At 41.7% G+C, this 27,994-nt stretch overlaps 7 protein-coding genes across 14 annotated transcripts; 1 reads left to right on the forward strand and 6 right to left on the reverse strand.

The window, feature by feature from the left end:
* Positions 1-971: 971 nt before the first annotated feature.
* Positions 972-3,339, reverse strand: LOC116188281 (zinc finger protein GIS2-like). 3 transcript variants are annotated; one of them, XM_031517530.1, is made up of 5 exons: positions 3,044-3,339; positions 2,756-2,959; positions 2,438-2,658; positions 1,919-2,011; positions 972-1,820 (listed from the first exon to the last, which is right to left on the reverse strand). In XM_031517530.1, exons 3-5 carry the CDS (start codon positions 2,533-2,535, stop codon positions 1,304-1,306), a joined length of 708 nt encoding a protein of 235 aa, XP_031373390.1. In that variant the 5' UTR covers positions 2,536-2,658; positions 2,756-2,959; positions 3,044-3,339; the 3' UTR covers positions 972-1,303. The 3 variants fall into 3 exon arrangements, with proteins under 3 accessions (XP_031373390.1, XP_031373392.1, XP_031373391.1); XM_031517532.1 differs by lacking the exon at positions 2,756-2,959 and having other exon boundaries at positions 2,438-2,613; XM_031517531.1 differs by lacking the exon at positions 2,756-2,959.
* Positions 3,340-3,884: 545 nt separating this feature from the next.
* Positions 3,885-7,699, reverse strand: LOC116188279 (UDP-glucuronic acid decarboxylase 5-like). 3 transcript variants are annotated; one of them, XM_031517528.1, is made up of 13 exons: positions 7,511-7,699; positions 6,656-6,762; positions 6,382-6,468; positions 6,091-6,178; positions 5,805-5,896; positions 5,593-5,657; positions 5,423-5,511; positions 5,257-5,334; positions 5,000-5,093; positions 4,813-4,879; positions 4,657-4,720; positions 4,514-4,554; positions 3,885-4,336 (listed from the first exon to the last, which is right to left on the reverse strand). In XM_031517528.1, exons 2-13 carry the CDS (start codon positions 6,743-6,745, stop codon positions 4,154-4,156), a joined length of 1,038 nt encoding a protein of 345 aa, XP_031373388.1. In that variant the 5' UTR covers positions 6,746-6,762; positions 7,511-7,699; the 3' UTR covers positions 3,885-4,153. The 3 variants fall into 3 exon arrangements, with proteins under 3 accessions (XP_031373388.1, XP_031373387.1, XP_031373389.1); XM_031517527.1 differs by lacking the exon at positions 7,511-7,699 and adding an exon at positions 7,026-7,271; XM_031517529.1 differs by lacking the exon at positions 7,511-7,699 and adding an exon at positions 6,975-6,993.
* Positions 7,700-9,048: 1,349 nt separating this feature from the next.
* LOC116189063 (UDP-glucuronic acid decarboxylase 5) lies at positions 9,049-12,864 on the reverse strand. Of its 4 annotated transcripts, none has more exons than XM_031518592.1 (13): positions 12,709-12,864; positions 11,763-11,869; positions 11,485-11,571; positions 11,284-11,371; positions 10,996-11,087; positions 10,785-10,849; positions 10,615-10,703; positions 10,448-10,525; positions 10,196-10,289; positions 10,011-10,077; positions 9,855-9,918; positions 9,709-9,749; positions 9,049-9,538 (listed from the first exon to the last, which is right to left on the reverse strand). In XM_031518592.1, exons 2-13 carry the CDS (start codon positions 11,850-11,852, stop codon positions 9,356-9,358), a joined length of 1,038 nt encoding a protein of 345 aa, XP_031374452.1. In that variant the 5' UTR covers positions 11,853-11,869; positions 12,709-12,864; the 3' UTR covers positions 9,049-9,355. The 4 variants fall into 4 exon arrangements, with proteins under 4 accessions (XP_031374452.1, XP_031374454.1, XP_031374451.1 ...); XM_031518594.1 differs by lacking the exon at positions 12,709-12,864 and adding an exon at positions 12,605-12,626; XM_031518591.1 differs by lacking the exon at positions 12,709-12,864 and adding an exon at positions 12,108-12,407.
* A 1,761-nt stretch (positions 12,865-14,625) lies between these two features.
* On the forward strand, positions 14,626-16,220 carry LOC116188922 (dolichyl-diphosphooligosaccharide--protein glycosyltransferase subunit 4A). Its single transcript, XM_031518372.1, has 2 exons — positions 14,626-14,769; positions 15,838-16,220. The coding sequence occupies exon 2, from the start codon at positions 15,838-15,840 to the stop codon at positions 15,949-15,951; it is 114 nt and encodes a 37-aa protein (XP_031374232.1). The 5' UTR covers positions 14,626-14,769; the 3' UTR covers positions 15,952-16,220.
* A 175-nt stretch (positions 16,221-16,395) lies between these two features.
* LOC116188921 (CASP-like protein 4C2) lies at positions 16,396-17,806 on the reverse strand. Its single transcript, XM_031518371.1, has 3 exons — positions 17,197-17,806; positions 16,940-17,075; positions 16,396-16,833 (listed from the first exon to the last, which is right to left on the reverse strand). Exons 1-3 carry the CDS (start codon positions 17,451-17,453, stop codon positions 16,612-16,614), a joined length of 615 nt encoding a protein of 204 aa, XP_031374231.1. The 5' UTR covers positions 17,454-17,806; the 3' UTR covers positions 16,396-16,611.
* Positions 17,807-20,037: 2,231 nt separating this feature from the next.
* LOC116189531 (ubiquitin-conjugating enzyme E2 14) lies at positions 20,038-22,843 on the reverse strand. Its single transcript, XM_031519228.1, has 6 exons — positions 22,678-22,843; positions 22,461-22,563; positions 21,618-21,715; positions 21,426-21,526; positions 20,723-20,800; positions 20,038-20,452 (listed from the first exon to the last, which is right to left on the reverse strand). The coding sequence occupies exons 1-6, from the start codon at positions 22,721-22,723 to the stop codon at positions 20,375-20,377; spliced, it is 504 nt and encodes a 167-aa protein (XP_031375088.1). The 5' UTR covers positions 22,724-22,843; the 3' UTR covers positions 20,038-20,374.
* Positions 22,844-25,034: 2,191 nt separating this feature from the next.
* Positions 25,035-27,812, reverse strand: LOC116187061 (probable mediator of RNA polymerase II transcription subunit 37c). Its single transcript, XM_031515647.1, has 2 exons — positions 27,495-27,812; positions 25,035-27,005 (listed from the first exon to the last, which is right to left on the reverse strand). The coding sequence occupies exons 1-2, from the start codon at positions 27,706-27,708 to the stop codon at positions 25,273-25,275; spliced, it is 1,947 nt and encodes a 648-aa protein (XP_031371507.1). The 5' UTR covers positions 27,709-27,812; the 3' UTR covers positions 25,035-25,272.
* Positions 27,813-27,994: the final 182 nt, after the last annotated feature.

Consider the following 27,994-nt stretch of genomic DNA (forward strand, 5'->3'; position numbering starts at 1 on the left):
GTTTTAAAATATATTTTTTTATGTAACTTTCATTATTGGTGGGCCGAGGATTTTTCAGCAGGATTCGTGCGGATTAATAGTTCGATAATAATCTTATGGAGGGTGGGCATATAGTTCAAATCCTATCCCATCCCCCCTTATTATCCTATGCTGTATATTCGACTGTTTTGACAACCCCTTAGCTCCGGTTGTTTCGAGGAAGACCGTCAATGGAACGCATTCCTTCGTTTCTCTAATCGATTAGATTGTCCCTCCCCAAGCCAGAAACCGAAATGGAAAGATGAGGTATCGACCTTCCTTAACCCTTCCTCCTTAACTCTGCCTACCACGGCCAATCGGGAGCCCAGCTCTAGGATCTCCGCCGCTCTCCAGCGTGTTTAGAAGCTCAAGCTCCCTTGAGAGGGAGAGTGGGTGCAAGGGTCCAGTGTGATCTGCCCCTTCAAAATCTTTTTTTTTTTTTAAATTCGAAAAATAATTATTTTATTCTTTATTTGAACATAAATTAATAAGTTACATAAAATGATGTCGTTTTAGGGGATATATTGCCGGCGTGACTTTTAACGGGCTAGGTCAGCAGATAACAGGCCAAATCGGCAATTTCCGTCAGGGACTAGATGAAAACTTGGACACAATGACCAAATTATTTTGACGTTTCAAATGGAGGGACCAATTAATATACCAAAAATCTTTTAGGGATCAATTTGTAGCGAGGGACCAATTAATATACCAAAAATCTTTTAGGGATCAATTTGTAGCGAGGTGTATGTTTCAAGGACCAAATTGTCAATTTAGTCCTTGCTCTAGGGGAGGTCAGGCTCCCTATTAGCGGCCCAAATGGTTGTTGGAGCCCCTAATTAAAAAGAACCAAAAAAAAATCGTTACTTACTCTATGTTAATCGTGCAATTCAACAGATCTCGAATGTGATTCTCGTGTGTGCTCCTGCGAATCACATGGGAATCCTAGAATGGTATTTCCTTCTCAATGATCTCAGGATTAGCTCCAAGTCCAAACATGTATTATTGATGTACATAGGCATACAAACAGCATAATCTGATCTTAGATGCAATAAACAAGCTGTACAATTTGGTGCTTACTGGATCAAACTCGAACATCAGCGCCATCACTTTGCGGTTTCCTATTGATGTACCCCCCACCCGCAATAAAAAAGAATGAATAGCTCAGGACTTTCCTCGAATCTCTCTCGCCTGGAATGAGCACAGGTCAAGCAATGAAGAGGCTTATCTGGCATATAAATCAATCATGTCTAGTAGATGGGAAAAGAAGCAGTAAGTCTCTGGGAAACTAGTATCTCCGAGGTCCACGTTCAACCAATCGGGCTGAAGGGCAAACGTAAGCCTCATGGCCTCTTCCCCCACAATTAGTACAGATGACGATGGACACGCAGTCTCGGCTGCTGTGGCCTGACTGGCCGCAGTTCCGGCACCCAATGGCCCTGAACGTGGCACCAATCTCAGACTGCAAGCCTGATTTGGAGCATTTGCGGGCCACGTGGCCCGAGATGCTGCATATATTGCAGATTGGCTCATTTGGGCAATCCCGCGCAAGATGGCCAGGCTCGTGGCAGTTGTTGCAGGCCCTCTCATTGGTGCATTCAGCGGCCAAATGTCCCGCCTTGTAGCAGTTGTTGCAGAGCCTCGAATCATGGGCAGGCAGCCCTGAGCCTGGGCAGTCCCGGACAAGGTGGCCCGAATTCCCGCACAGATGACAGACCGGGTCATTCGGGCACTGGCCAGCCACGTGACCATGCTCCTTGCAGTTCCAGCACATTGTGGTCAAATTGCACTCAGCAGCAATATGGCTAATGTAAATAACAAAATAATAATCAGAGAGAAACTGGATATGGCAGTTCATGAGTTCTTTCTTTGGGAGATAGAAATAAAGTAAACTGCATCTCACCCAGGAAGCCCACAATTGTTGCAGACAGTCGTGTTGGAGCAGTCTCGAGCAAAGTGGCCTGGCCTTCTGCATTTGTTGCAAAGATAATTCTGCCTGGAGACAATACAAGTTTCACATCACGTATGACGCCAAAATTTTCAGCTAACATGAAAGCATCAGAAGCATAAACAAGCGAACAATAGCCCATAGATCATCATTCTTCACAACCAAGAGTACCACTCAATCCTACTAACTTAACCCGAACCGACTTTGGAGTTGGGATATCTAACTCATTAGTCCGTGTTCATGTTCAACTCTTTTGATATTGATTTGCTGAGAAAAACTAAATAAACTTCCACGTAAAAATCGTCTCCATTTTATCCGAGATAAAATTACATGTCATAGAATAAAATTTACCAACACTTCTTCATAAAAGAAAAGCACAAAACACCCAACTGGAGATTGAAAATATGTTCACAACAAAGATAGTGTAATTAAACTAAAATTATGACACAAACTGACAATCTATTATATCCATACCTTTGGGTGCGATCCCGAGAGTAAGGAGCGTCACGATACAATGTACGCTCGTTTCCACGGAACCTCCTGGCTTGTGGTGGACTTCTGCTTCTATCCATAATGATCTTAATAATTATCTGCTGAGATCCAAAATCTAGTACGAGGGCAGAAAAGCAGGAGCATCCAGCTGCAGCCCTCTGATATCACCACCAGACAAGTATCGCACGGTTTCAGCTCATAATCTACATGCAAACAAGCAAATCCAAAACCATTCAGGCTTCGGTTCGTTTTTCCCAAAAACTCAGTGATAACAAGTGTTTCCATGTTCTCCGAACTAACCGAAAAGCTAGTGAAACAGAGGGAAGCATGCTGCACGCCTGATAATGGAGGCAGGGGCCATTTTTACGACCCATTTCGCTTCCTTTACATCAAACTTGAGAAGATAACAGCAAATATTCCCAAGGAAACAGCATTGCAGAAATCTCCATTGTCCTAATGGTTTCGTTTACTGAAATTAAACACACACCTAAGTTCTTCATTCCGCTGGATTTGCAGAGAACAATGAATCACAAAAAATCCCAGCATAAAAAAGATGGAACTTAGTTATATGGAAGAAACGTTGATTACCACTTCCGGGTGATTGGGCAGCAATCTCCCTCCCCAGAAGATTAGGGTTCGACACAGAATCGGGGGAAACTCGACAAGAGAGCCCTGTTCCTTGGAATTAATTTTGTCGGGGTAACGTCCCCAGACGCTGTCGTATTAATGTTCGGAGTGCGCGCGACACATGGCCAACCGACGGTAAGTATGGCATGCCTTGCAGATGAGGGGCGGTTCTCTGTTCACTCACATTCGGCCCCGCCTCGGCACATCAGATTCGGAGGATATTGAAGCAACTCTACTCGCGAGTCCTTGCAAGCAGACTACGAGGTAATGTAACGAGGGTGTGTCAATTGTGAGGAGTATTACAAGGTTAAGTATGTTTGATAACGGAGTAGAGTGTGGTTTAACTCGACTCTAAATTATTTAAAAAAAAATTATAAAATGATCTAAATTTTTAAGATTTTTCAAAATATGCCCCATCATCTCTCCCTCTCTCTTCCTTCCCAACTTCTCTTTCTTCTACAATCTGTCTCTCTGTGAATCTCAAACCCTCAACCGAGCCCCAAATCGGAAGATCGACACAGGTTGAGCCTTCAATCGTGATTGTGGAGCGAGGATGGTGTCTTCATCTTCTTCTCTGTCAGAGCTGATTGGAATAAAAATTAGGATTATTTCTGTTTTGGCGGCCGATTTGCAGAGGAAGAATGGAGACTGCAATTGATTGGAGAGGCAATTAAGCTCATTGACAGGAAGAAGGAGGGCCTTAGGAAGGCATACGGCGATCGACCGTCGACCCATAGGAGACAGGATTAGGATTTAGGATTTGGGGACCTCAGGGGCAAGATTAAGGAGGGGGAAAAAAAAATATGAAACTTTAGGGTGCAAATTATTATAGAACAGTAAACGGAGACAATTTTAAACTCCAACAAGAAAGAGAATCCTTCGCAGCTTTGCTGATAGTTTAGGAACATCGTATTCACCATACTGTATGTATATAGACCATCATCCATCACACTATTCAAGGAAATATAAAATGCCTATCCACTCAACCCTTTATTACACTTATGCAGTAAGCTATTCCCGGAGAGCACAGAAGACGTATGGAAAAGTCCTTTGATTCCGGTGAAGGGGTTCTCAGTTTGTCGGCTTCCCGAGCCTCGACCTGAAGTCCTCCTCCATGAGAGGAAGCCCATCGCGCAGCTTGATCTTGGGTTCCCACCCGAGCAACTTCTTTGCCTTGGTGATGTCGGGCTTCCTCTGTCGGGGATCATCGGGTGTGTTCTCAACCTTGGAGATCTCCACATTAGGATTGATAAGCTGCAATGAATATCATACAGCCCAGAGTTGGATCAGCTTTATTCTATCACTATGATACGTCCACTCATTATTCACGATATCAATGACAGCAAAATCGTCCCGGTTCTGAAAATCCTGAGCATCAGGTTGATAATAGTGATTAAAAAAAAAAACTGTATTTGAATAATGTTACTTTACCTCTTTGACAGTCTCTGCAAGCTCTATCATTGTGAATTCACCTACAAGACAATATGATATGGGTTCATACCGGAGCCTATACAGAAACGCTTCATATTCAGTAAAGTACTTATGAAGTAAAACAAAGACTGCACAATATTTACCGGGATTCCCGAGGTTGATTGGTCCGGTGTTCTCTCCTTCCATAAGTCGAATAAGGCCATCAACCTTCCAGTTCCGTAAGAATTAGTTTAGGGCTCCCATTCTCGACATATATCACAACTCGCTAATCACAACCATAAAGATACAATACTACGTACCATGTCCGAGACATAACAGAAGCTCCTAGTTTGTGTTCCAGGTGCCTGAACAGTCAAGGGTTCACCACTGCAACAAACAGGACACTTGAGTAAATATACAAACTCTCAATTGAAACATGACAGCAGCATCTATCCAAGCAGGGGGGAACCCCTTAATAAAAGTCGAAATGTAGGTACGAGATATTACCGAACTGCTTGGGCAATGAAATTGCTGACGACGCGACCATCATCGATATTCATGCGGGGACCGTAGGTGTTGAAGATCCGAGCAACCCGAATCTCTGTTACGGGTTCATTACAAAAGATAAAACAGAGAACATGGCACGAGACAAACTGTAAGTACTTATATATTTTAACAGAAAAACATCTGAGTTACTGAACATTTTTCACAGAGCTGAAATTCTTCTTTCTTTTTTTTTCTGCTACAATTAAAGAATGCCTTACCAATACCATGCTGCCTATGATAATCAAACATCAGAGTTTCAGCCACACGCTTCCCCTCATCATAGCAACTCCTGACACCTGCAGCATTGAAACATCCATGCTAAGTAGAGGCTCGTAAATATAGTAATAAGGATTTCTGATCTTTCTGAAAAGAATTTCCACATACCAATCGGGTTCACATTTCCCCAGTAACTTTCATCCTGAGGATGCACAAGGGGGTCACCATAGACCTCCGAGGTTGAAGTGAGCAAAATCCTGCCATGATACATGTATCATAAGCAGAATAGCGGCCTAGCAACAAATGATTCCATAGGAATGGTAGAGACGACTTCATACCTCGCTCCAACACGCTTGGCAAGCCCCAACATGTTCAGTGTACCAATCACATTGGTCTTGATTGTCTGCCCAAAAAAATGCAGCATTATTAAGATATGAGATCCCAGTCGGCGGCATTGCTTTCCATAAAGGTGTTAACTAATAGGTTTCAGCCGCGAGACGGAAAACAAAATTTCAATTTCAGCCATGAGATGGAAAACATAGTTTCGCACCTTTACTGGATTGTATTTGTAGAAGATTGGAGAAGCAGGGCAAGCAAGGTGATAAATCTGATCAACCTCGACTAGCAATGGTTCAGTAACATCTAGAAATGAACAACATAAAGAAATCAGGAACTACTCAGCTCACCCACTGAAGCACCATTCTATGATTATGTACGAATGTTCATATTGTAACAATATTAAGCAGTACAGGGCATATGGCTGAGAGGTTCTTATGATAGTCAAAAACCAGAGATTAAACATGTCAAACAATGAATATAAATAACATTGCACTAACCATGACGAATGAGTTCAAATCTCGGATGACCGATCCATTTCTTCGAGTTATCCTTGGAGCCAGTGAAATAGTTGTCTGCAACAATCACCTGGATATGATAAAACTATTAAAAAGCATTCCTCGATTTTAGAATATCCACGAAGTATCACGTTTGACAAAACTACATAGTACATATTCCAACTCGACAATCATCAGACAGAGTATTCATGTTTCTTCTCCTTAAAGATGTTGCTGCTTGTGCATCTAAATCGTTTGAGAATCGGGGATTCCTCAGTTGAGGTAAGCACTCACCTCGTTCTTCTCATTTTCCATCAACCTGTCCACCAAGTGGGAACCAATGAATCCAGCTCCTCCAGTGACCAAAATCCTCATATTGGGCTGCAATCAAAGAACAAACTTTCAGATCAGATGACAAAGAAGGTACCATCACATGGACATGCAGAATGCCAGACTTCATCACGGGGTCGAGCTATCGATGAAAAGAAAAACAAGAGTAACAGATTGTATGCGTGAGCCATAAAGAAGAGACTTGGGCCCAACAGAAATACGTAGTAAGCAAAATTACCTGAAAGAATTTGGAGAAACGGAGAGGAGATGGGGGTGGAGGTGCTTTTGCAGCAGAGTTGTTGTCGCCGTTTGTAACTTGCTTAGCCATTCTTTTCCACTAGAATTCTGCAACCAAACAGTATCAGATAAAAGTCAACCAAACCCATCAAACACAAGAACTTACTCACAAACAATGTACTCTCTGCGGGGGGTTGGGGGGGAAGGAAGAAGAACTCAATTCAGAATCACAAAAGCAGCTTCGAACCCAATTCAGATCAAAAAACAACAATACAATTCGCATTCGAGAGACAAACATTGAAATCCACCAAAGCAACAACCTTTGAAGAGACTCAGCTATCATCATCAGAAGAAAAGGAGAAAAAGAAGACCTTCTTCAATAAAATTAGCAGATAAAGGCAGAAAAAGGGCAGGGCTCAGACTCAAAGGACGGTCCCCTGAGCAGGTTCAGATCCCAGAATTCGTTCTTTCTGTCAATGCATGCAAGGTCAAACGATGGACCTTTATATATGCAGAAGCAAATTTGGGTCTTAACGAAAAGCCACCGAACACCACCAACTAGAGAGAGAGAGACACAGAGAGATGTAAACTAATCAAATCACAGAGAAATCCTTCAAAACCAAGGAAGCTGAAGACAGAGAGAGAAGGGGAGAGAAAGTGTGATGAAAGCTGCAGGGCAACAAGAATTCGATACCCACCCGACGCCAAATTAATAAAACGCCAGATCTGAATCTACCTCTTCCGGCGACCGATTAATTAAATATTATTCAGAATGACACCGAGACAGACTGACGGACAGAGGAAGACGAAGCAATGCTCGATCGATGATTCATCTCGTCTGAGGTTATTGCCTTACCTCGAAGAAGTGAAAAATCTGAGCTTTTGGAGCCAACGGAGAAGAATAGATGAATGAGGATAGAATAATTTGCAAGGGGTTTGTGTGTGTGTGTGTGTGGATACGGAGAGGAAAGGTGAAGAGCGTTTGATAACTGGTCTGAGCATATTCCTTTACTTGGGGAGGACAAGAGTCATAGATAGATATGGCGTTCCCCTGCATGCTTTCCATGGCCACTGCCCTTGGGCGTGCCTGCTGGGTGGGTAGAAATAGAACATTTCGATATGATGGGAGTCTGCAAACTTTACTGTCAAACGTGCAATTGCTTCCAGAGAAAAATGATGGGATCATTATGGCTACCATACAGAAGGGGCAAGCTCACAAGTATCCAGTTGCATGGAAATGCCATTGGACCAAAAGGCAACCACGTCACCTGGTTCTTTAAATTGGTCTGGTTTTTCTCCTTGCATCCCTCGGCAATTGCTCCATTAGTTGGCTTGCTATCAAGAGCGGAATATTGGTACTATTTGTGGTCTGAAGTTGTGTTGAGGGGGGGGAATATTGTGCTTTTCATGCAACTTTAGCAAGCAGATCCGGGAGAAGGCTCTATGGAAATGTGGCATCAGAAGAGCTGTTGGAGATTGGAACTTTTGAATTCATTATGGGCTGTCAATCATCTGAAAGGAAGAGCTGTGCAGACTGTCCGTCCTCCTGAAACTGGCACGGCATGCTCATCTTTATTTTGTTTGGAGGGCAAGAAACGGGAAGCTGCAGGGTGAGGAAACACATCCTGTGGAGAGCGTCTCGTGCAAGGGAGCATGACGGGGATCAAGGATTTGCAGATGAAGGCAGGACAACCCTCCCCAGAAGGCTATTTTAGCATAGCATAATAGGGAATTGTCGTTAATTGATTCAGATCCCTGAGCTCTGTTTTTGGGTTTCCATCCGTAATGTTGTTTTGGCCAAACAATTGGAATTGCAATTGATCGACTTTTACTTACTCACCATACTATAAATTGTATAAATCATTCCACGTTAACAAAGCATTAAATATACCAGTTTCGATTTGCGGGACATACTACGGTTTCATGGAATTTAATGGCCTGCTATGCTAATGTCTGCTGGTATTAAACTTTCCTAGAAAGAATTGCCAATCCACTTTTGGGGGTTCACCGTTCATTCAGCTGTAGCTGCAGAGGGAACTTCATTTAAAGAAAACGTGATGCTATAGTCCGCTTCTTCAGTTTTTTTTTTTAAATACTCTAGTACAGTAATTTTACTGTATCCCGCAAAAGAGGTCGAAAGTTGATTTGCTGCGTCCTGAAGTCCATCATTCGAGGCAATTTGGTCCACAACTAGAGTTTGGAGAGAAAATATTTAATAAGATTACTCATCCAAAGTGAATAAGTAAAATCCAATCAAAATACTTATAAGTGAAAATCCGTAGGCCCATTGTGAGGCCAACTCTCCACTTATAAGCATTTTCATTGAATATTATATATCTAAATAGATAGATAATACTCGGCTTATATTCGCTCGAATCTGGGGAGCTTAGTTTCTGGGGGCAAGATGAATCAAAATTGAAACTTTAGGGTACAAATTATAGAAGACAGTAAACGGAGACAAATTGAAAAACTCCCAACAAGAAAAAAGAATCATTTGCAGCTTTGTTGATGGCTTACGAACATCATATTCACCATGCTGTATATATATATATATATAGACACCATCATCCAAACACTCAACCATTCAAGAAAATATGAAATGCCTATCCACTCAACCCTTTATTACTCCTTATCCAGTAAGCTATTCCCGGAGAGCACAGAACACACACGGAAAAGTCCTTCGATTCCGGTGATGGGGTTCTCAGTTTGTCGGCTTCCCAAGCCTCGACCTGAAGTCCTCCTCCATGAGAGGAAGCCCATCGCGCAGCTTGATCTTGGGTTCCCACCCGAGCAACTCCTTTGCCTTGGTGATGTTGGGCTTCCTCTGTCGGGGATCATCGGGTGTGTTCTCAACCATGGAGATCTCTACATTAGGATTGATAAGCTGCAATGAATATCATATAACCCAGAGTTAGATCAGCTTTATTCTATCACTATGATACGTCCACTTATTATTCGCAATATCAATTCACAGCAATATGGTCCCACTTCTGACCATCCCTATCGTCAGGTAGATAATAGTGATAAAACCATATATACATAATGTTATTATACCTCTTTGACAGTCTCTGCAAGCTCTACCATTGTGAATTCACCTATAAGACAATAAGATACGCGTTAATACGGGACTCCATTACACCGAAACTCTTCATATTGAGTAAAGTACTTATGATGTAAAACAAAGACTGCACAATATTTACCGGGATTCCCAAGGTTGATTGGTCCGGTGTTCTCTCCTTCCATAAGTCGAATAAGGCCATCAACCTTCCAGTTCCGTAACAATTAGTTTAGGGCTCCCATTCTCGACATATATCACAACTCGCTAATCACAACCATAAAGATACAATACTACGTACCATGTCCGAGACATAACAGAAGCTCCTAGTTTGTGTTCCAGGTGCCTGAACAGTCAAGGGTTCACCACTGCAACAAACAGGACGCTAGAGTGAATATACAAACTCTCGCATGAAACATAACAGCAGCATATATCCAAGCAGGGGGAAACCTTAATAAAAGTCAATATGTAGGTATGTGATATTACCGAACTGCTTGGGCAATGAAATTGCTGACGACACGACCATCATCGATATTCATGCGGGGACCGTAGGTGTTGAAGATCCGAGCAACCCGAATCTCTGTTACGGGTTCATTACAAAAAATAAAATAGAGAACATGGCATGAGACAAACTGTAAGTTATATATATTAACAGAAAAACATCTGAGTTACTGAACATTTTTCACAGAGCTGAAATTCTTCTTCTTTTTTTTCTGCTACAATTAAAGAATGCCTTACCAATACCATGCTGCCTATGATAATCAAACATCAGAGTTTCAGCCACACGCTTCCCCTCATCATAGCAACTCCTGACACCTGCAACATTGAAACATCCACACTAAGTAGAAAACTCGTAAAAACAGTAGTGAGGATTTCTGATCTTTCTGAAAAGAATTTCCACATACCAATCGGGTTCACATTTCCCCAGTAACTTTCCTCCTGAGGATGCACAAGGGGGTCCCCATAGACCTCCGAGGTTGAAGTGAGCAAAATCCTACCATGACATGTGTATTGTAAGCAGAATACCGGTCTAGCAACCAATGATTACATAGGAATGGTAGAGACGACTTCATACCTTGCTCCAACACGCTTGGCAAGCCCCAACATGTTCAGTGTACCAATCACATTGGTCTTGATTGTCTGCCCAAAAAATGTCGCATTATTAAGATATCAGATCCCAGTCCACAACATTGCTTTCCATCAAGGTGTTAAATAATAGGTTTCAGCTGCGAGATGGAAAACAAAATTTCAATTTCAGCCATGAGATGGCAAGCATAGTTTCGTACCTTTACTGGATTGTATTTGTAGAAGATTGGAGAAGCGGGGCAAGCAAGGTGATAAATCTGATCAACCTCGACCAGCAATGGTTCAGTCACATCTAGAAATGAACAACCACAACGAAATCAGGAACAACTCAGCTCACCCACTGAAAGGACTATTTTATGAATATGTATGAACGTTCATATTTTGACAATATTAAGCAGTAGAGGCACATGGCTGAGAGGTTCTTATGATAGTCAAAAACAAGAGATTCAACATGTCAAACAATGAATACAAAATAACATTGCACTAACCGTGACGAATGAGTTCAAATCTTGGATGGCCGATCCATTTTTTCAAGTTATCCTTGGAGCCAGTGAAATAGTTGTCTGCAACAATCACCTAAATGATAAAAAGCATCCTCGATTTTAGAATATCTACGAAGCATCACATTTGACAAAACTACATAGTACATATTTCCAACTTGGCAATCATCAGCTGAGGAAAGCACTCACCTCGTTCTTCTCGTTTTCCATCAACCTGTCCACCAAATGGGAACCAATGAATCCAGCTCCTCCAGTGACCAAAATCCTCATATTGGGCTGCGATCAAAGAACAAACTTTCAGATCAGATGATAAAGAAGGTGGTACCGCCACATGGACATGCAGAATACCAGACTTCATCATGAGGTCGAACTATCGGCGGAAAGAAAAACAAGAGCAAGAGATTGCATGCATGAGGCATAAAGAAGAGGAATTGGCCCCAACAGAAATACGTAGTAAGCAAAATTACCTGGAAGAATTTGGAGAAACGCAGAGGAGATGGGGTTGGAGGTGCTTTTGCAGCAGAGTGGTTGTCGCCGTTTGACACTTGCTTGGCCATTCTTCTCGACTAGAACTCTGCAACCAAAAGATATCTGATTAAGGTCAACCAAGCCCATCAAACACACGACTGACTGACCCACAAACAATGTACTTTCTACGGGGGGTAGAATCTCAAAATCAGCTTCAGACCCAATTCAGATCAAACAAAACAACACAATTCATGTTCGAACAGACCAACATTGAAATCCATCAAAGCAACGAGCTTTCAAGAGACAAATTCATCATCATCGGGGGAGAAAAAGAGAAAGAAGACCTTCTTCAACCAATTCAGAAGGGCACGACTCAGAAACTTCAGATCCCAGAATTTGTTCTCTCAGTCAATGCATGTAAGCTCAAAGGATGGACCTTTATATATGCACAAGCAATTCTGGGTCTTACAGAAGACTCACCGAACAGCACCAACTAGAGAGAGAGAGAGAGAGAGAGAGAGAGACAGGGAGATGTAAACTAATCAAACCACACCAGAATCCTTCAAAATCAAGGAAGCTGAAGACAGAGAGAGAAGGGGAGGGAGAGTGTGATGAAAGCTTCAGGGCAACAAGAAGTCGAGCCCCACCCGACACCGAACAAAAACGCCAGATCTGAATCTCACTCTCCCGGCGACCGATTAATCAAATCAACAACAGGCAACCGGAAAAAAATAAAAAATTAAAATTAAAATTAAACCAACAACAAAACGAAGACTTTCTTTTCCTTTTTCCTTATAACAATTTCATAAATATATTCAGAATGACAGCGAGACAGACTGACAGAGAGAGGAGGAGGAGGAGGAGGAGGAGGAAGAGGAAGCAATGCTCGATCGATGATTCATCTCATCTCATCTCATCTCGTCTCATCTGAGGTTATTGCCTTACCTCGAAGAAGTGAAAAATCTTTGGTTTTGGAGGCCACGGAGAAGAATGGATGAATTAGGTTAGAATAATTTGCAGGGGGGTTAGTGCATGTATTTACATATGTAGAGGAGAGGTGAAGAGTGTTTGTATTGGATTTTTTTTGGGGAGCCACAATTGGATTAGAGTTTCTATTTTTGGCCAACAATTGGATAACAATTAATCGACATGTAAGCACGTTTGGTTTCAAAGTAATTCTACCCATAACAAAACAAAATAATTCATACAAAGTCAATGATGGATCTCATTTATATCATTTTTTTTCAAAATCAAAATCAAAATCAAATAATCCATATAAAGTCGAATGATGAGCCACATACATAATCATTTATACCACTCATTTTTAAAATTAAAATCTAATTTTAAAATATTACTTACAAACTAAACGCGCTATTACTCACTTACTATAAATACAAATTGCATCAATCATTTCAAGTAACATCCGATAAAAATATCATTCGACCGTACGAGTTTTACCATAAAAAAAATTCGTATATTAAGTCACTCGGTCTGTCAATACATCTGGATTCGATCTTATCCTTAATCGGACGCGCTTAAGCTTTTCTCGTGCAACATTAAAAGTAACCTAGCTTCGCTATACGAGTCATCCACGACAATTGGGCTGTGCTATAAAGTTTAGGGAAATTGTAGCATTTTAATTTAAAGGACATTGGGACCACACTGAAAGTATGGAAGAAGTTTGAGGACCAAAATTCGAATTTTATCTTCCTTGAACAGCAACCCCGCAAGACCAGCGCTTCACCCCCCATTTTTATGGGGGCCACCTCATGCAGATCGTGACTGGTCGTGACTTCCATGGACTTTTTCTTAATCACAGCTAAGATGCAATTTTTTTTTTTGTTTTGATGATAAGGTGTTGCTTAATGTGAATTGCCTAATATTGGATGTGGAATATTTATCCTGCCCGACTCGATAAGTTTCGAGGTGTAATTTTGAGTGGATTGTGCTATGTATATACCGAGATTGTTTTTTTCCCATTAAAGTTATGATGCCAACCACACCGCCACCATACGACTAATATATATCGGGATACCGCTGTATTATTTGACGAGGTTCCGTAATTCCACAAAGTTTGTGTAATTATGATTCCAAAGTTAGACCCAACTGAGGACGGTACAGATAGAATATAACCGTTTTTTTAAATATAATATATATAAGTAGATAGAATAGAACTTTGCTATGTCAGCATGAACCATGAATCACTAATCAGTTTCTTTTTTTTCTTTTTTAACCCGGAAAAGAAAAGAAAAAGAAAGCACCGTATAATTCGTACGGTAAGTCGGGGGGTAAGACGGCGTATCTACTAGTGGGGCTGGGAGAGGGAGCGACGGTGCAAGCGCGAGTCCACGGTAGTATGTTGTGGCGCGCTTATCTTCCACCTCCGATCCAACCAATCGTGTTTGACCATTTCCAAAAAAGTCCCATCATTCCACGGTGATGATTCTTTTCCTACCTTTTTCTTTTTTGGTTAAAAAAAAAAAAAGGAATTTGGTTCAATGGTTAGTCACACTCTCCCTAACTCCATCGTTTTACCAGCATGGCTACCCTACCAAAGCGCTAGTGGTGAGCAGGGGACATCTATCTTACTTGAAATCTCCCATATACGCTTAAATTTTAGAGCAACATGCAGAATTCTTGCATCGGGAGAACTGTGGTTGCAGAGGAGGTAACTCGGCCTCGCAATGTCAAGGTAACTTTCCCAAACTTTTACCACGTGTCTTTGGTGGTCGACGGTGATGATTAGTATGTCATCATTTTGGTATATAGATTTAAAAGAAAAAGGGCAATTTTGCTAATGGCCTAATGTCGGCCCATAGAGCCCAATAACAAATGACGGCCCGGCCCACTCTCATCCGACAGGTGAACGCTGGAAACCACAGCACGTCTCTCTCTCTCTCTCTCTCTCTCTCGCTCGCTCTCCAGTCTGCAGAGCGAAGTGGTCGTCGTCGTCTTCAGCTGAGATCTGTTCGCTCGAGTCCGAGATTTCAACCTGCTCAAGCAAAGGTAGATGCTTTCTCGCTCTCTGTCTGTGTTCGTGGAGTTTTTCATGTGAATTCGAACTCTCGGGTGGAGTATCGTAATCAGGAATGCGAACGTTTTGCGTCTTCTCGCCTCGTTGAGATCGTGCTGCTCTTTTGTTCCCATATTTCCGTGTCTGGTTATAACGGCTGTCTTGAATCAATTTCCTTTGTTCCTATGGAGAATCGAGTTCCTTGTGCAGCGCTTGTCACAATTATTCCCGCAGCTGAATTTCAACATTTTAGTTTCCCTTTTTCCTGCTTTCATTGATCATTCCCTGATATTCTTCCCGAATTTCAGTCGTTCAGTTCAGCAGAATTGAGGTTATAATCGTCGTCATATGTATGAGTTGAAATGGAAGGCCATGTACCCTTCCCTCAACTCCATCAGATAAAGTTGAATGATTTAGCAGTTAGCATCTGCATTGCCCCCTCCGGGAGTTTATGTTGAGAGCGTCAGATAAGATTTCTGTTTCTACGATGCAACAAATTTACTGAACCCGAAAGCTCTTGGTCACCGGTCGATGTCCGTGAATTAGATATGTATGTATTTCATAGACATCGCAGTACAGAAATCCATTCTATAGGTCTGCAGAACCACATAACATTCTCCCCGTTCTAAATTCCCCATGCTTCTTATAGGTGCCAAAGTTTATGCTTCTCTGGATGCATTGGGTATCTACAATTGTTACTTGAACAATTGCTCGGCTTGGTAAAATGTCTTGTAGTTACACTGGCATGTTTAGAACGCACTGTCAGTGTCAGAGTCTCTTTTCATTGCTTGCCATTGTCCGTTCCAAATACAGGGGATAAGCTTAGCGTTATGGAGTACAGAGGGCAATGGCAGTGCTACGGTGAATGTGGTGGTAGCATTTACGATATTATAGGCCCTGTTGCATACCTTATCACAATTTGACATGGTTTATTTTTTGGCTTTACCTTTGCTTTTTTGGTTTTATACTGTTAATTCCAAAGCCATTGAGTTTTCATTAGAACAATCCCTTCCACTTATGATGCCGAACGAATGTCTATCATTCCGCTTATATGTTTGCAGATGTTCGATGATCAGGACCTCGGATTTTTCGCCAATTTTCTCGGTATCTTCATATTCGTCCTAGTGATAGCTTATCACTATGTGATGGCCGACCCCAAGTACGAAGGCAACTGAGTCGACTTACCGGGCAGAGCCACTACATGTACTTCTTGGAGAGACATGATTAGATCGAGCTAACTATAAAATGGATCTCCGTAGCTTTCTTTGCTTGTCTCGTAACGTTGTGATGTCAGAGCAGCAGCAATACGCAACAGTGCTTAGTATTACCATGAATCTTTTGCTCATCGTACTGCTTGATATTATTCTAAAGAAAGCATTCATGATGTAGTTTGATGGGAAAATTGCAATGATTTCGTGGAAGATGAGGATGAGGATTAGGATCATATTGGACAGTTCTCTTTTAGCTGTCTGCCACTCCCCCCCGTCTAGTCTGTCTTTTCACAGAGATTCATGTCCATTGTGGTCTGCTGTTGTCTCTGTGATAACAAATCTTAGACAAGACTCGGTCGAACTTGACATCACTAATTGAGGAGAGTTTGGAATTATTTACCCAATTAGGATCCTGCAAAGCAATTTCTTCTGCAACACTTCTCATTTCAGTTCCGAACTTACATTCAGACAGTCGGAGTTAACCTCCGAAGAAGAAAAATTGAATATTTATCTTCATCATCAACAAATTGATACAATACACTCGGGGCTCGAAAAAAAATGGACACACTCCCACCCCCTTAACCAATCAATCAGTAAAATTAAGTACAATGATCAAAGGCATCTCTAGAGATGAGAGCGAGAGCCCCGGATGATGAAGCAGGCGACCCGGAAGCCCGACAGCAGGCAAGAGAATCCGATGAAGAGGAAGCCCGCGAACCCTAGGGCGACCGCGATGTCGGCCTGCAAGCAGAATGCGGTCTCCTCCTTGCACGCCTCCGACCCTTTCAACGTCTTCGCCAGCTCCGTTCCTGCCGATCCCGCTGACAGAAGCATGTATGCGAACACCTGCAAACCAAACAAACAAAACAAAACCGATCTCCCCTGGCTTCAGCTTTCAGGAGCAAAAATGGGAAAGAACTCGGAGCTCAGTGATTAGTTCTAGGGTTTAGACCTGGTCGTGGCCGAAGTCGAACCAGACTTGGAGGACTTCGGGGAACAAGGTGGCGCTCCGGGAGATATCCCACACGGACACGGCCAGTTCGAACAGAGAGTACAGCGTTACTATCGCGTTCGCCGCGAATACATACCTGCGAGCAATCCCAAACATCAAGTTGGAAGACAGCCATTTCTTTCATGGAAGAGAGCATTTTCAAAGAAAAGGCGCCCATGGGAGCGGAACGGTGGAGTTCAAATGAAGTTTTCATTTACCTGAAGGCGTCGAAGTCGTACCAGCGGGGGGAGCTAGCCCCGCGGTAGTCGGTGGCCATGAAGATGGCGGAGGCGAGGGAGAAGCAGAAGGAGGCGAGGCGGAGGAGGAGGGCGAGGTAGTTGAGCCGGCGAAGCTTCTGAGCGGACAGGGTGGACTGGAACTGCGGGCGGGGGCTGAGGTCGGGGCCGAGGGGCCGGCGCGGGGAGGGGGAGGAGGCGGCGGCGTCGCCGTTGCGTGGGGAGTGATGGGTTCGCATATCGCGGGCGGAGCAGCAGCAGCAGAGGAGAGAGAGAGAGGCGCAGTGAAGGGAGAGTCATGAGAAAGGTGGGAGCTCTTAGCAGCGGCAGCGTCGGGGAGAATAGGAAGGAAGTAATGGGAAGGTGATGAAGGTCACGGGGAACGGTGAGACTTCCATGAGAGCATGCCAGAGGGAGACAGAGAGGAAGAGAGAACCGGGGGGGGAGTGAGGAGGAAGGTGAAGGAAAGGAAAGGAAGCAGAGGAAAGGATGAGAGAGAAAGCAGGAGACAGAGTGAGAAAGAGTTCAAAAAGTGTTCAGCTTGTACTACAGGGGAGAGAGAGAGAGAGAGAGAGTGAGAGAGAGAGATCGTTTGCCACTTTTCCATAATTAGAGAGTTCAAATTCGATTTTTTGCCCATGCTAGATTTCTTTTTTAAAAATTTTTCAAAATAATTTTTAATAGATTTATGTCAATTTCTTTATTATCTTTTTAGTCCTATAATTTATTGATTCGTTTCTTTTAAATCCATTTACAAAAAAAAACCCTAATTTAATTATTATCATGAATGAATTATTTACAAATTTGCTTTAATCATATCTTAAAATAAATTTTACGTTAAGGTTTATGGATGAAATTACGAAATACATGTTAGAATTTTATTAGAGTTTTGTTAAATTAAAAGTATAAGAAACTAGGTAATCAAAATGTCTTTATGTAGAATAAAAAAATAATGAGAATATATATTTCTTTTTTCTAGATTTACGGGAATATATATTGACAATTGCAAACCAGTTAATAAGAAACATGATTATAGTAAATCTAAAAGATGTCGAATTAAAATTCTCCCCTTAGAAAGAGTCATAACTATGTACACAATTATAATAATTAAGATGTACAATCTTCACATAATCGTCATACATATTGAAAAATACACCAAATTTACAATAAACATGTTCTAAAGCATGCATGTACTAACTAAAACTACTCTCCGTTGTTTTATTCCCATAGTTTTAAATTATTTTTAAAATATTGGATTCTCTGCATAAAATTCTCAATAGTAGAATTTCTCCAATATTTCTATTAATCAAATAGATTTTATAGCTCACATACTCGGATTAACATAACTCTTAAAAGTTTCAAGAGAAATCTTTAGCAATTTTTTACATAAAATTTAAATTTAAATTGATGAGAGAAATTTATTAAAAATAATTTATTTGAGAATAATTACCAAAAAAAATATTTGAAAAAGAGTCATAATAATAAAACATATTTTTTAAAAGAATTTAGATAAAAGAAATCAAAAGTGGTTGGACTAGAAGGATTAGAAGAATAACCAAAAGAATAGTATAACTCTATTTTGGGAAATGGATTTTGAAGAAGTCTATTGTGAGAAATAGTTTCAAAAAGAAGTTTGTTTCGGTAAAAGTTCTTCAAGTTTCCACTTGTCGAATCAATCATAAATGTTGAGTTACGATATGAATTACGGATCAATAATTCAGTAAGATGTTCGTGAAAGTTAGTTGGGTTGATCTATTTTCCAACAACGAACGTGTCAATGAGATTCACTTCTTGTTTGGATTTCACCAACGCGGGCTTCTTGAATGTTAACTTCCGGATTTGCTTGCTCGTCGACTCGAGACCCCCTTTAGAGAAAATTTCGGCCTACCGGTAAATAATTTTGGATCAATCAGTGCAATTATGTCGGTTAATCAAGAATTTTACCGTAAACGTCAACGCATCAAAAAGTCATGAGCCCCCTTCATTGGTCTCCCCTCTTGGTGGGAGTAAGTTCAGTGAAAGAACAAAACTATTCTATTTTATTAAGAAACGTTGAAAACTTAATCACGGCCTTGATTATGACTGTTTTGGAATTTCATTGACGAAAAAAAAAAAAAAAAAAAAAGAAGAAGAAGACGAAGAAAGAAATTCGAAATCGTGGTTAGACATGATGCATAAACTAAGCAAAAGCTAATTTAGTGATCAAACTGTGAAGTACCTAATCTCTCGTGACCGACCGATGAGTTTACGAAAAAATATTATATGAAACTAACGCACCACTAAGAAGACATGCGCTAATTCTAATCAAATATCAAGAATGAGTAAATATTATGACCTTTGATGTATACATAATCTCACCTAATATTTCCTCAACTTAATAAATCGATGCACCGTTGGATCGGATGGGATTGGTAAATTTGATGGTGGCATCGGAATCCATAATCCAAGAAGAGTAATAATAGAAGGAAGATAAGGGCTGCCATAAAGAAAAGGTGACCCAGAAATAAAGGGGAGGGACAGAAAGAGGCTTTTGATTATATATCATATCATCTCTCTAGAGATATCTTCTTAAATGAATCTTTGCCATCCCCAACATCCATCATCATAAAAGGGTACTTTGCCCCTTAGCCCATCTCAATGGTCCTGTCCGTACAGCACCTATACTTACTCTTCTCAGTCCTTTAACATATACAATGTCCCGAGAGATCAAGAAAAATCCCACCCAACCTGCACCTAGAGTTTGAGTAAACAACTGCTTTCGACCGGAGAAATTGAAGGTTTCATGTAGGTAGTGGTACGGATCGATGATGGCTTATGAAAAGATTCGACGAGAACAATAATAATTGAATCATTATCAGGTCCATCCATGTCCAAACAAATCAAAACATTTAACAATCCCAGGAAGCAACCATTGTCCCAGAAGTTCGAGTCCCGAGTCTCCCAAGACACAGCACATAAGAATTTGAAGATGTTACCATCACTGCTTGAGAGGCAGAGAGAAGAAGTAAAAGAGAAGAAACGATAAAATAATCGAATGAAGATTCTACATGAAGCTATCGCGGAGCCAAACAACCCTGACAGTCCTTCCTTCCACTCCCTCACAGTAAACAGAATGATATTACAAGGAGGCAAAATCAGGCTAGCGGTGATGGGACAAAGGTCATAGCATTTCTTGAGATCGTCTCACGCAGCGAGCAACCTTCTTCCTGAACTCACTCCTGTTGTCTCTCCACTCTTTCTGCAATTTCCCAAAGTCAAGTGATAACCAAAGATAAGATGCTCGGATTACTGAGCGTGTCCGATAGAGAAACCAATACCCCCAATAAACACGAACACGAACACAGCTTTTTGGACCCCACTCATTAAGAAGAACGTCACCATGATCCTAATTAATTTTTATAGCTTTTAACACTTCTTTGTCAACTGCAGCGCTAAACATTTGCCAATGAAACAAACATATAAAATTTCAACAAAGATTCCTCAGGATTAAAAATTTAGAATTACTTACCGCTGCCTCGACATTTGCTGGGGATTCATCATTAGGGCTCGAGAGCATTGATATGATGCTTAAAACTATGCTTTCGACCTGCAAATCCAGGTCACATCAGAGAAAGTAATGATATTTCATTTCCAACACAGCTTCATTTTGGAATAACAGGAGAAAGTAATTATGTTGAACAGTAATGGAAGATATGACTTGATAAATTAGAATGAATTGTTTGCATGGCACACATCCCACTGAGATACCGCACACATCCTATTGAGATACCATCCAAAGAGACCAAATACGTGCAGATTCTCGCACATGACTGATGATTTATCACTTACAAATTTCCACGCCAGCATAAACAATCTTTTTGTTCTTTGAATTGCATGAGAGAGATGATTAGAGTAAGTTATGGTGACAATTTAAAGGGCGTAAAAATATTATGCTCACTTAGAGTGCATAACAAAGATCATTCCCCACCTCAGTTTAATTGTGTACAAGCAACCATATCACATTCTTGGGTGCTAAAATGGGGCTGAAGGTGAAAGCAAACTAAGCAATTTATTGATCGATTCAAAACCCAACGCTTGTTGAAGTTGATTTTCAAAGAGTGACAATCACTTGATTCGCTAGTAACCAAGGTGAGCATACTAGAATCAGCCAAGCCAGAGAAGAAGGAAATAAATGGCAGGGAGGAGATGAAAACTTCAATTTAAAATCTCACTGTGTGCACAGGCGTCCAGCGCTCGCTTGCAAGCTCATATCCATTCGGGTCATCACCAGGTGGGTGAAGAATCGAAATGCAGACTTTTCCATCAGGGTAAACTGATTCGTTCAGAAGGCAACAAATAAGACAGTTAATACTCAAACAAATCAATGAAGAAAATACTGCCAATCGGCATATAAAAATACTCACCATTAGGATGCCACATCTCCGAGGTAAACCTGACTGCTGGGGGACTAAGTGGATAATTAGGTGGGAAGCTCATTATGGCATTAAAAAAACCTCCATCGCTGCACAATAACACGATTGTTTAGTAATAACGTAGAAATATCATGCCTCGCTTTAAGGTGATCCTAGCAGTACTGCATGTTAATCAACAAAGGTCATCCGAGGAGCAACCGGGAAGTGAAGTAAATAATACACCATCTCGGTCGAAGGGTCCTCGTCATCCACAAAGAGAGAGAGTATCATAACAACATTGACGCATTACAAGTTAGCGCCGGCTCTTTATAAATGCCGAATTCCATAAAAACTGGTAATACGAGCAGCATCTTTATCAGCTAATAAATTTATTACTTAACCGATTAAGCAACCCTGAGAGAAGGTCACATACCTGATCTTCTAATATAATATCAGAGGTAAAGCCAATCTAATATCAACGAGATACTCTTAAAAAGCATATAGACCGATTACTTTGTCATACAATCCATAAACCCCTCAGCTAAAGGTAGAAAACGTAGACTTCATAGAATATTACAAGCACGCAAGGAAATCTCTTTTCAGAAAAAGCAATTAATCAGGGATTCAGGTAACCAATAACATCTCCATCACGAGACTACTAAAAATCCAGTCTTCAATCGAAGAATCAACACGACGATCAACAATCAAATCCCAGCTGCATAAACCAGAAGAAGTTCCAACTTCCTAAGCCGGGCATAATCGATCAAGCAACGAGAAACATCATCTAAAGCAAACAGCTCCAAATTCATCAAGGCAGCTGGTGATAAAGCTTCGAGATTGAGCTCGAGGACTCACTAGAGTGTGTCAGGAGGACCAATTATGGAGACGCTCCACTCAAACACGTTGTTCTCGTCCACCAGACCCGCGGAGAATCCATCAACGGGGTGTCTACAAAGATCTGCAGCAAATCAAGCAGAAAGTGAGAACAATCAAGCCCCGGAAGCCCCAAACCCTAGAAGGGGGGGAGCAAAGATCAAGAACCCCAGAAGGGGATTCGGCATAAAAATCGGACCTTTAAGCTGCTTCTGGAGGAGGAGGCTCGCTTGAGTGGAAGCCATGGGAGATTGGGGCACAGATTACTGGCGAAGGGAGAGGAACGATGATTTATCAGAAATTTCCCTCAGTAAAAAAGTTGAAACTGTTTTATAGATTGGGGTTCTTCTTATAGAACGAACGAATAGACGGAATGATTTGATTATCTTTTAAAGTCAGGAAATAAATAATTATAATTATTAAGTATAAAATAATTTGATACGAAGGAAAAGTATAATAAGAAACCAAATCTGATTAAACACCCCGAAAAGATTTTTTAAATTAAAATTATTTATTTTTTTTATAAATTTAAAAAGGGTTGCTTTTATTTAACCCCCCCCCCCCCCCCCCCCAAAAAAAAAAAGGGGATTGCTTTTGTTAAAGAAGCAGAAAACAAAGAAATCCGGTTGGTGAAATCTTTTCATGTCATCTTGTTATAAGGAGGAAAAAATGGGCATTCTAGAGCCTTCTTTTTCATGTTTTTCCCCATCGAGTGAGAGATCTTTTCAACTGATTCTTAGAATTCTCTTAATTATTATTATTATTATTATGTGGTAAAATTTTAATTAAAATTTCCTGAAAGGATGGATAAAATTCGACAAATATTAGGTGCTCATCAAACATGGCTTGATAATTTATATAATGTTAATTTCGCATTTATTCACAGGTTGGGTTATATGCAGTCCTCCTTATCAGTATAAGTGGCCGTATCCATTCGGCAAGTATAATATCCCTTTCCATTCATATGTATCGTTTATGTCTAGGGTTACCTTGGCATGATAGTTTTTAAAGGATATATAATTGTCACGCCAAACGATGTATTACAACAAGTCAACATTACACGATAGATGGTACGACGTATTACAAGTCAACATCACGTGATGAATTTATTCGAACGCTATTGGTTGGCGGGTGATTTTTATTTTTCCCCCGGGATAACAACCAGCACGATACCATTAAATATGTCCTTTCCGCTATCGATCAAACATGTGAATAATCTCGAGCATAAGAAAGTGTTTCGAATCACGAGTAACGGAAATCAGGCGTTGTCTTTCTCAGTGATCGATAAATATGGCATTATAAAGCATAAAAGTGGAGGTCTGCGGCCTTTCCCTTTTAGAGGCCAACATGGAGGAGCTGTTTTGTGCTCATCGTGGACCAGAGCATGCATGAATTGTGGTGAAGACTAGATAGAGATTCTATATTATGATATATACGTAATAATATCTCTATATATATATTTATTTCAGCGGTCGTTGATAAATATTTCTGTATCATGTCTATGTATATATAGGTCAAAGGCCTAATCAAGAAAGAGCTTTACTCCTCTATGAAAAGTCTTTACATTATCTTATCTCTACAGGAGATGGGCAGAAGAGGAAGATTCTCATTTTTAGTATTTTCTTTCAGCCATTACCATAAGAAGCACTTATTAATTATTATATGCTATAAACATGACGTAAAATACATTCGTCAGTTCTTTTAAGATACTTCTTTCTACCTCAGTTCTTCAATCATAGAAAATGCAAAATAGAGAATATAATGCTCCGTTTATTTTCAGGATCTGATTTTAAGATTTTAACTCTAACTTTAACTCTACTCACTACACAACAAAAATCAACTCTTCAAAGTCAAAAAGGTGGATCACATACATAAATCTACATACAACTCCATTATACTCAATTTAATTTTTAATATTAAATTCTCATAACTATTCATTACTTTTTCACACTTTTTCTCATAATTCAATACTACAATCATTACAATCCAATTAAAATCAAAATCAACCAATTAAAATCAAAATTCAACTCCCAAACCAAATGCAGCCTAATATTTTAAAAAAATGATATTACCCACGGTACAGCTATGCAGAAATATTGATCTGAATATCGTCCTGACCCATGCCAAGAACCAAAGTGAAAAGATTAATGTGAAATGGATCTATACCAAGAACCAAAGCGACAAAGATTAATGTGAAATCGACAGAGGGAGACGGCAAGGAGTTGGGTCAAACTATAACTTCGTCAGCAATTTGCAAAAGGCGGCTGCTCGAGTCGATCGATTTTGACCCCATCCCAGCCACAGGAGCTGCCTGCCCCAATAACTTCCGTCCGTCAAAGTGGTTGCTCTCTAACACAAGTGGGCCCATACCTGGGCATCACTGTCTATTTGGGGGGGGGGAATGATTCATCTTCAGTGGGCTGTCGACTATGGCAGAGTAAGCCCGCCCACTCGTGCTTGCCATTTATAATCCTAAACAAACCCCAATATCATGGGATGGTCCCACTTAAAGGAGCTTCGGCTAAGCGACTAACACACAATAATGAAATGAAAAACTTACTTCAAATGATTGCATAAGCATCATCGTAACTTCATCCCGAAAGAAAAAAAAATAACGTGAAATCATCCGATGATTTAACCTACCTGAGATCGGCAGGTATAACGTTCCAAAATTCAAACATAACCAAGTATCCCAAAAAAATAAAAACAGCACATTCCCTACTTAAACCTTGATAGCCTAAAAAAACAATAACAGCATCTCCCAGTCTCGTTCCAATTCAGCTCAACCTCTTACTTAGTCGACCTCCTCAATCTTGGGGCCTGCACCGCTGCTGCCAGAAGGAGGAGCATCCTCATCCATGCCACCGCCCATGTCTGGGCCAGCACCCTGGTACATCTTGGCAATGATAGGATTGCAGATGCTCTCCAACTCCTTCATCTTGTCTTCAAACTCGTCAGCCTCTGCAAGCTGGTTCCCGTCCAGCCATTGGATGGCCTGGTCGATCGCATCCTCAATCTTCTTCTTGTCGGCAGCAGACAGCTTGGCGCTTATCTTGTCATCCTTGATGGTGTTCCTCATGTTGTAGGCATAGTTCTCGAGGGCGTTCTTGGCATCGACCTTCTTCTTGTGCTCCTCGTCCTCAGCCTTGTACTTCTCGGCCTCCTGCACCATCTTCTCGATCTCCTCCTTCGACAGCCTTCCCTTGTCATTGGTAATTGTGATCTTGTTCTTCTGCCCTGTCGTCTTGTCCTCGGCCGAGACGTTCAGGATACCGTTGGCATCGATATCGAAGCAAACTGTAATCTGGGGAACACCCCTAGGAGCTGGAGGAATGCCGGAGAGCTCAAACTTGCCAAGCAGGTTGTTGTCCCTTGTCCTCGCTCTCTCACCCTCATAGACCTGGATGAGGACACCGGGCTGGTTGTCTGAGTAGGTGGAGAAGACCTGCTCCTTCTTGGTGGGGATAGTGGTGTTCCTTGGGATCAGGACGGTCATCACACCTCCAGCAGTCTCTAGACCGAGGGACAGTGGGGTGACATCCAAAAGAAGCAAGTCCTGGACCTTCTCATTGCCCTCTCCACTCAAGATCGCCGCCTGAACAGCAGCTCCATAGGCCACGGCCTCGTCAGGGTTAATGCTCTTGCAGAGCTCCTTACCATTGAAGAAGTCCTGCAACAGCTGCTGCACCTTGGGAATCCTAGTGGAACCACCAACAAGCACCACATCATGGATGGTGCTCTTGTCCATCTTAGCGTCTCTCAAACACTTCTCAACAGGCTCCATACACTTCCTGAACAGGTCCATGTTGAGCTCCTCAAACCTCGCACGGGTAATTGTTGAGTAGAAGTCAACACCCTCGTACAGAGAATCAATCTCGATGGTAGTCTGGGCAGTGGACGAGAGAGTCCTCTTCGCCCTCTCACAGGCTGTCCTCAATCTCCTGAGAGCCCTCGGGTTTCCACTTATGTCCTTCTTGTGCTTCCTCTTAAATTCCTGTACGAAGTGGTTAACCATCCTGTTGTCAAAGTCCTCACCTCCAAGGTGAGTGTCCCCAGCGGTTGCCTTCACCTCGAAGATACCTTCCTCGATGGTCAGCAGAGACACATCAAAGGTACCACCACCAAGGTCAAAGATCAACACATTCTTCTCACCGACGCTGGTGGCCTTCTTGTCAAGACCATAGGCAATGGCCGCAGCGGTGGGTTCATTGATGATGCGCATCACGTTCAGACCAGCGATGACCCCGGCATCCTTGGTGGCCTGCCTCTGGGAGTCATTGAAGTAAGCAGGAACCGTGACAACAGCATTCTTCACAGTCGTGCCGAGGTAAGCTTCAGCAATCTCACGCATCTTGATGAGAACCATGGAAGAGATCTCCTCAGCAGCAAATTGTTTCTCCTCACCCTTGTAGTTGACAACAATCATGGGCTTGTCACCAGGACCAGCAATGACCTTGAAAGGCCATAGCTTCATATCACCCTGAACTGAGGAGTCACTGAATCTTCTTCCAATCAACCGCTTAGCATCTGTCGATAGTATTCAAACATAAAAATAATCAGCCAGGAGGAAAACAATAACAGAAGTACATAGACACCACTCATAGCTTATATTTTTACAGCCATATTGCAATTTCTGACATCCCTAGAATATCTGCCCGCGATTAGTGGTCCAAACCAACCATCTTATGACGAGGTTGCAAACATCCAGCGCATCGTACCAACAGTAATACAATAAAAATCAACCCCAAACGCAGATCGAGCAAACAAGGCTAAATCATAAAAGGATCTCCAGCACTACTTAGGAAGTGAAGACCTTGATCTAGATATACACCACCACCCCACATATAAGATCTTAGCACAAACCTTTATACACATACAACTAAAACACTGGACTAGATATCAACTCATCAGCATATAAACCGAGGCAGCAGACCATTCGGACACAGATCTAACAAAGAACTAGCCTTTCAAACACTTACGAATCGAACAAAACAAATCCAGAGCTGGAGAGCTTACCAAAGACGGTGTTGATCGGGTTCATGGCGACCTGGTTCTTAGCGGCATCGCCTATCAGCCTCTCGCTGTCGGTGAAGGCGACATAGGACGGCGTCGTCCTGTTACCCTGGTCGTTGGCGATGATCTCGACACGGTCATGCTGCCACACTCCGACGCACGAGTACGTGGTTCCGAGGTCGATGCCGATTGCCGGTCCCTCTCCCTTTCCGGCCATTGCGATCTGAGAGAAATTTCACGGGAGAAGAGAGAGGGGAGGCGGGAGAGAGCTAGGGTTTGTAGATTGAGACGGGAGAGTGAGTGGAGGCGGAGAGAGGCTGCAGCAGGGGTTAATGAAGGACCAGATCTGGAGGAGCTGAGTTCCAGAATGTTCGATTCGTGCTCTCTCAGCCGTTGGATTCAGAAGGATGGACGGATGAGGACCTGTTGGACTCGGCGCGTCAAAGGGGAAAACGTGTTTTCACATTCACCTGTTGTATGTAAGCCCAGGAGACAAGACCGTG

The sequence above is a fragment of the Punica granatum genome, chromosome 8 (genome assembly GCF_007655135.1).
Source record: "Punica granatum isolate Tunisia-2019 chromosome 8, ASM765513v2, whole genome shotgun sequence".
Lineage (NCBI taxonomy): Eukaryota > Viridiplantae > Streptophyta > Magnoliopsida > Myrtales > Lythraceae > Punica > Punica granatum.

Excerpts from the sequence above, each read along its gene's own strand:
- LOC116189531 (XM_031519228.1), bottom strand. The coding sequence starts at position 22,723 with ATGGCTTCCACTCAAGCGAGCCTCCTCCTCCAGAAGCAGCTTAAAG. Across the intron at positions 21,527-21,617 it reads GGAGATGTGGCATCCTAATG|TTTACCCTGATGGAAAAGTC; the intron begins GTGAGTATTTTT and ends TGAACGAATCAG. Across the intron at positions 20,801-21,425 it reads GCTGGACGCCTGTGCACACA|GTCGAAAGCATAGTTTTAAG; the intron begins GTGAGATTTTAA and ends CTGGATTTGCAG.
- LOC116187061 (XM_031515647.1), bottom strand. The coding sequence starts at position 27,708 with ATGGCCGGAAAGGGAGAGGGACCGGCAATCGGCATCGACCTCGGAACC. Across the intron at positions 27,006-27,494 it reads CCCGATCAACACCGTCTTTG|ATGCTAAGCGGTTGATTGGA; the intron begins GTAAGCTCTCCA and ends TACTATCGACAG.
- LOC116189063 (XM_031518592.1), bottom strand. The coding sequence starts at position 11,852 with ATGGCCAAGCAAGTGTCAAACGGCGACAACCACTCTGCTGCAAAAGCA. Across the intron at positions 11,572-11,762 it reads GTTTCTCCAAATTCTTCCAG|CCCAATATGAGGATTTTGGT; the intron begins GTAATTTTGCTT and ends CTTTGATCGCAG. Across the intron at positions 11,088-11,283 it reads ATTTGAACTCATTCGTCACG|ATGTGACTGAACCATTGCTG; the intron begins GTTAGTGCAATG and ends GTTCATTTCTAG.
- LOC116188922 (XM_031518372.1), top strand. The coding sequence starts at position 15,838 with ATGTTCGATGATCAGGACCTCGGATTTTTCGCCAATTTTCTCGGTATC.
- LOC116188921 (XM_031518371.1), bottom strand. The coding sequence starts at position 17,453 with ATGCGAACCCATCACTCCCCACGCAACGGCGACGCCGCCGCCTCCTCC. Across the intron at positions 17,076-17,196 it reads TACGACTTCGACGCCTTCAG|GTATGTATTCGCGGCGAACG; the intron begins GTAAATGAAAAC and ends GATTGCTCGCAG. Across the intron at positions 16,834-16,939 it reads TCGACTTCGGCCACGACCAG|GTGTTCGCATACATGCTTCT; the intron begins GTCTAAACCCTA and ends TTTGGTTTGCAG.
- LOC116188279 (XM_031517528.1), bottom strand. The coding sequence starts at position 6,745 with ATGGCTAAGCAAGTTACAAACGGCGACAACAACTCTGCTGCAAAAGCA. Across the intron at positions 5,897-6,090 it reads ATTTGAACTCATTCGTCATG|ATGTTACTGAACCATTGCTA; the intron begins GTTAGTGCAATG and ends GTTCATTTCTAG. Across the intron at positions 5,335-5,422 it reads GGGAAATGTGAACCCGATTG|GTGTCAGGAGTTGCTATGAT; the intron begins GTATGTGGAAAT and ends TCAATGCTGCAG.
- LOC116188281 (XM_031517532.1), bottom strand. The coding sequence starts at position 2,535 with ATGGATAGAAGCAGAAGTCCACCACAAGCCAGGAGGTTCCGTGGAAAC. Across the intron at positions 2,012-2,437 it reads TCTCGGGATCGCACCCAAAG|GCAGAATTATCTTTGCAACA; the intron begins GTATGGATATAA and ends TATTGTCTCCAG. Across the intron at positions 1,821-1,918 it reads AACAATTGTGGGCTTCCTGG|CCATATTGCTGCTGAGTGCA; the intron begins GTGAGATGCAGT and ends TATTTACATTAG.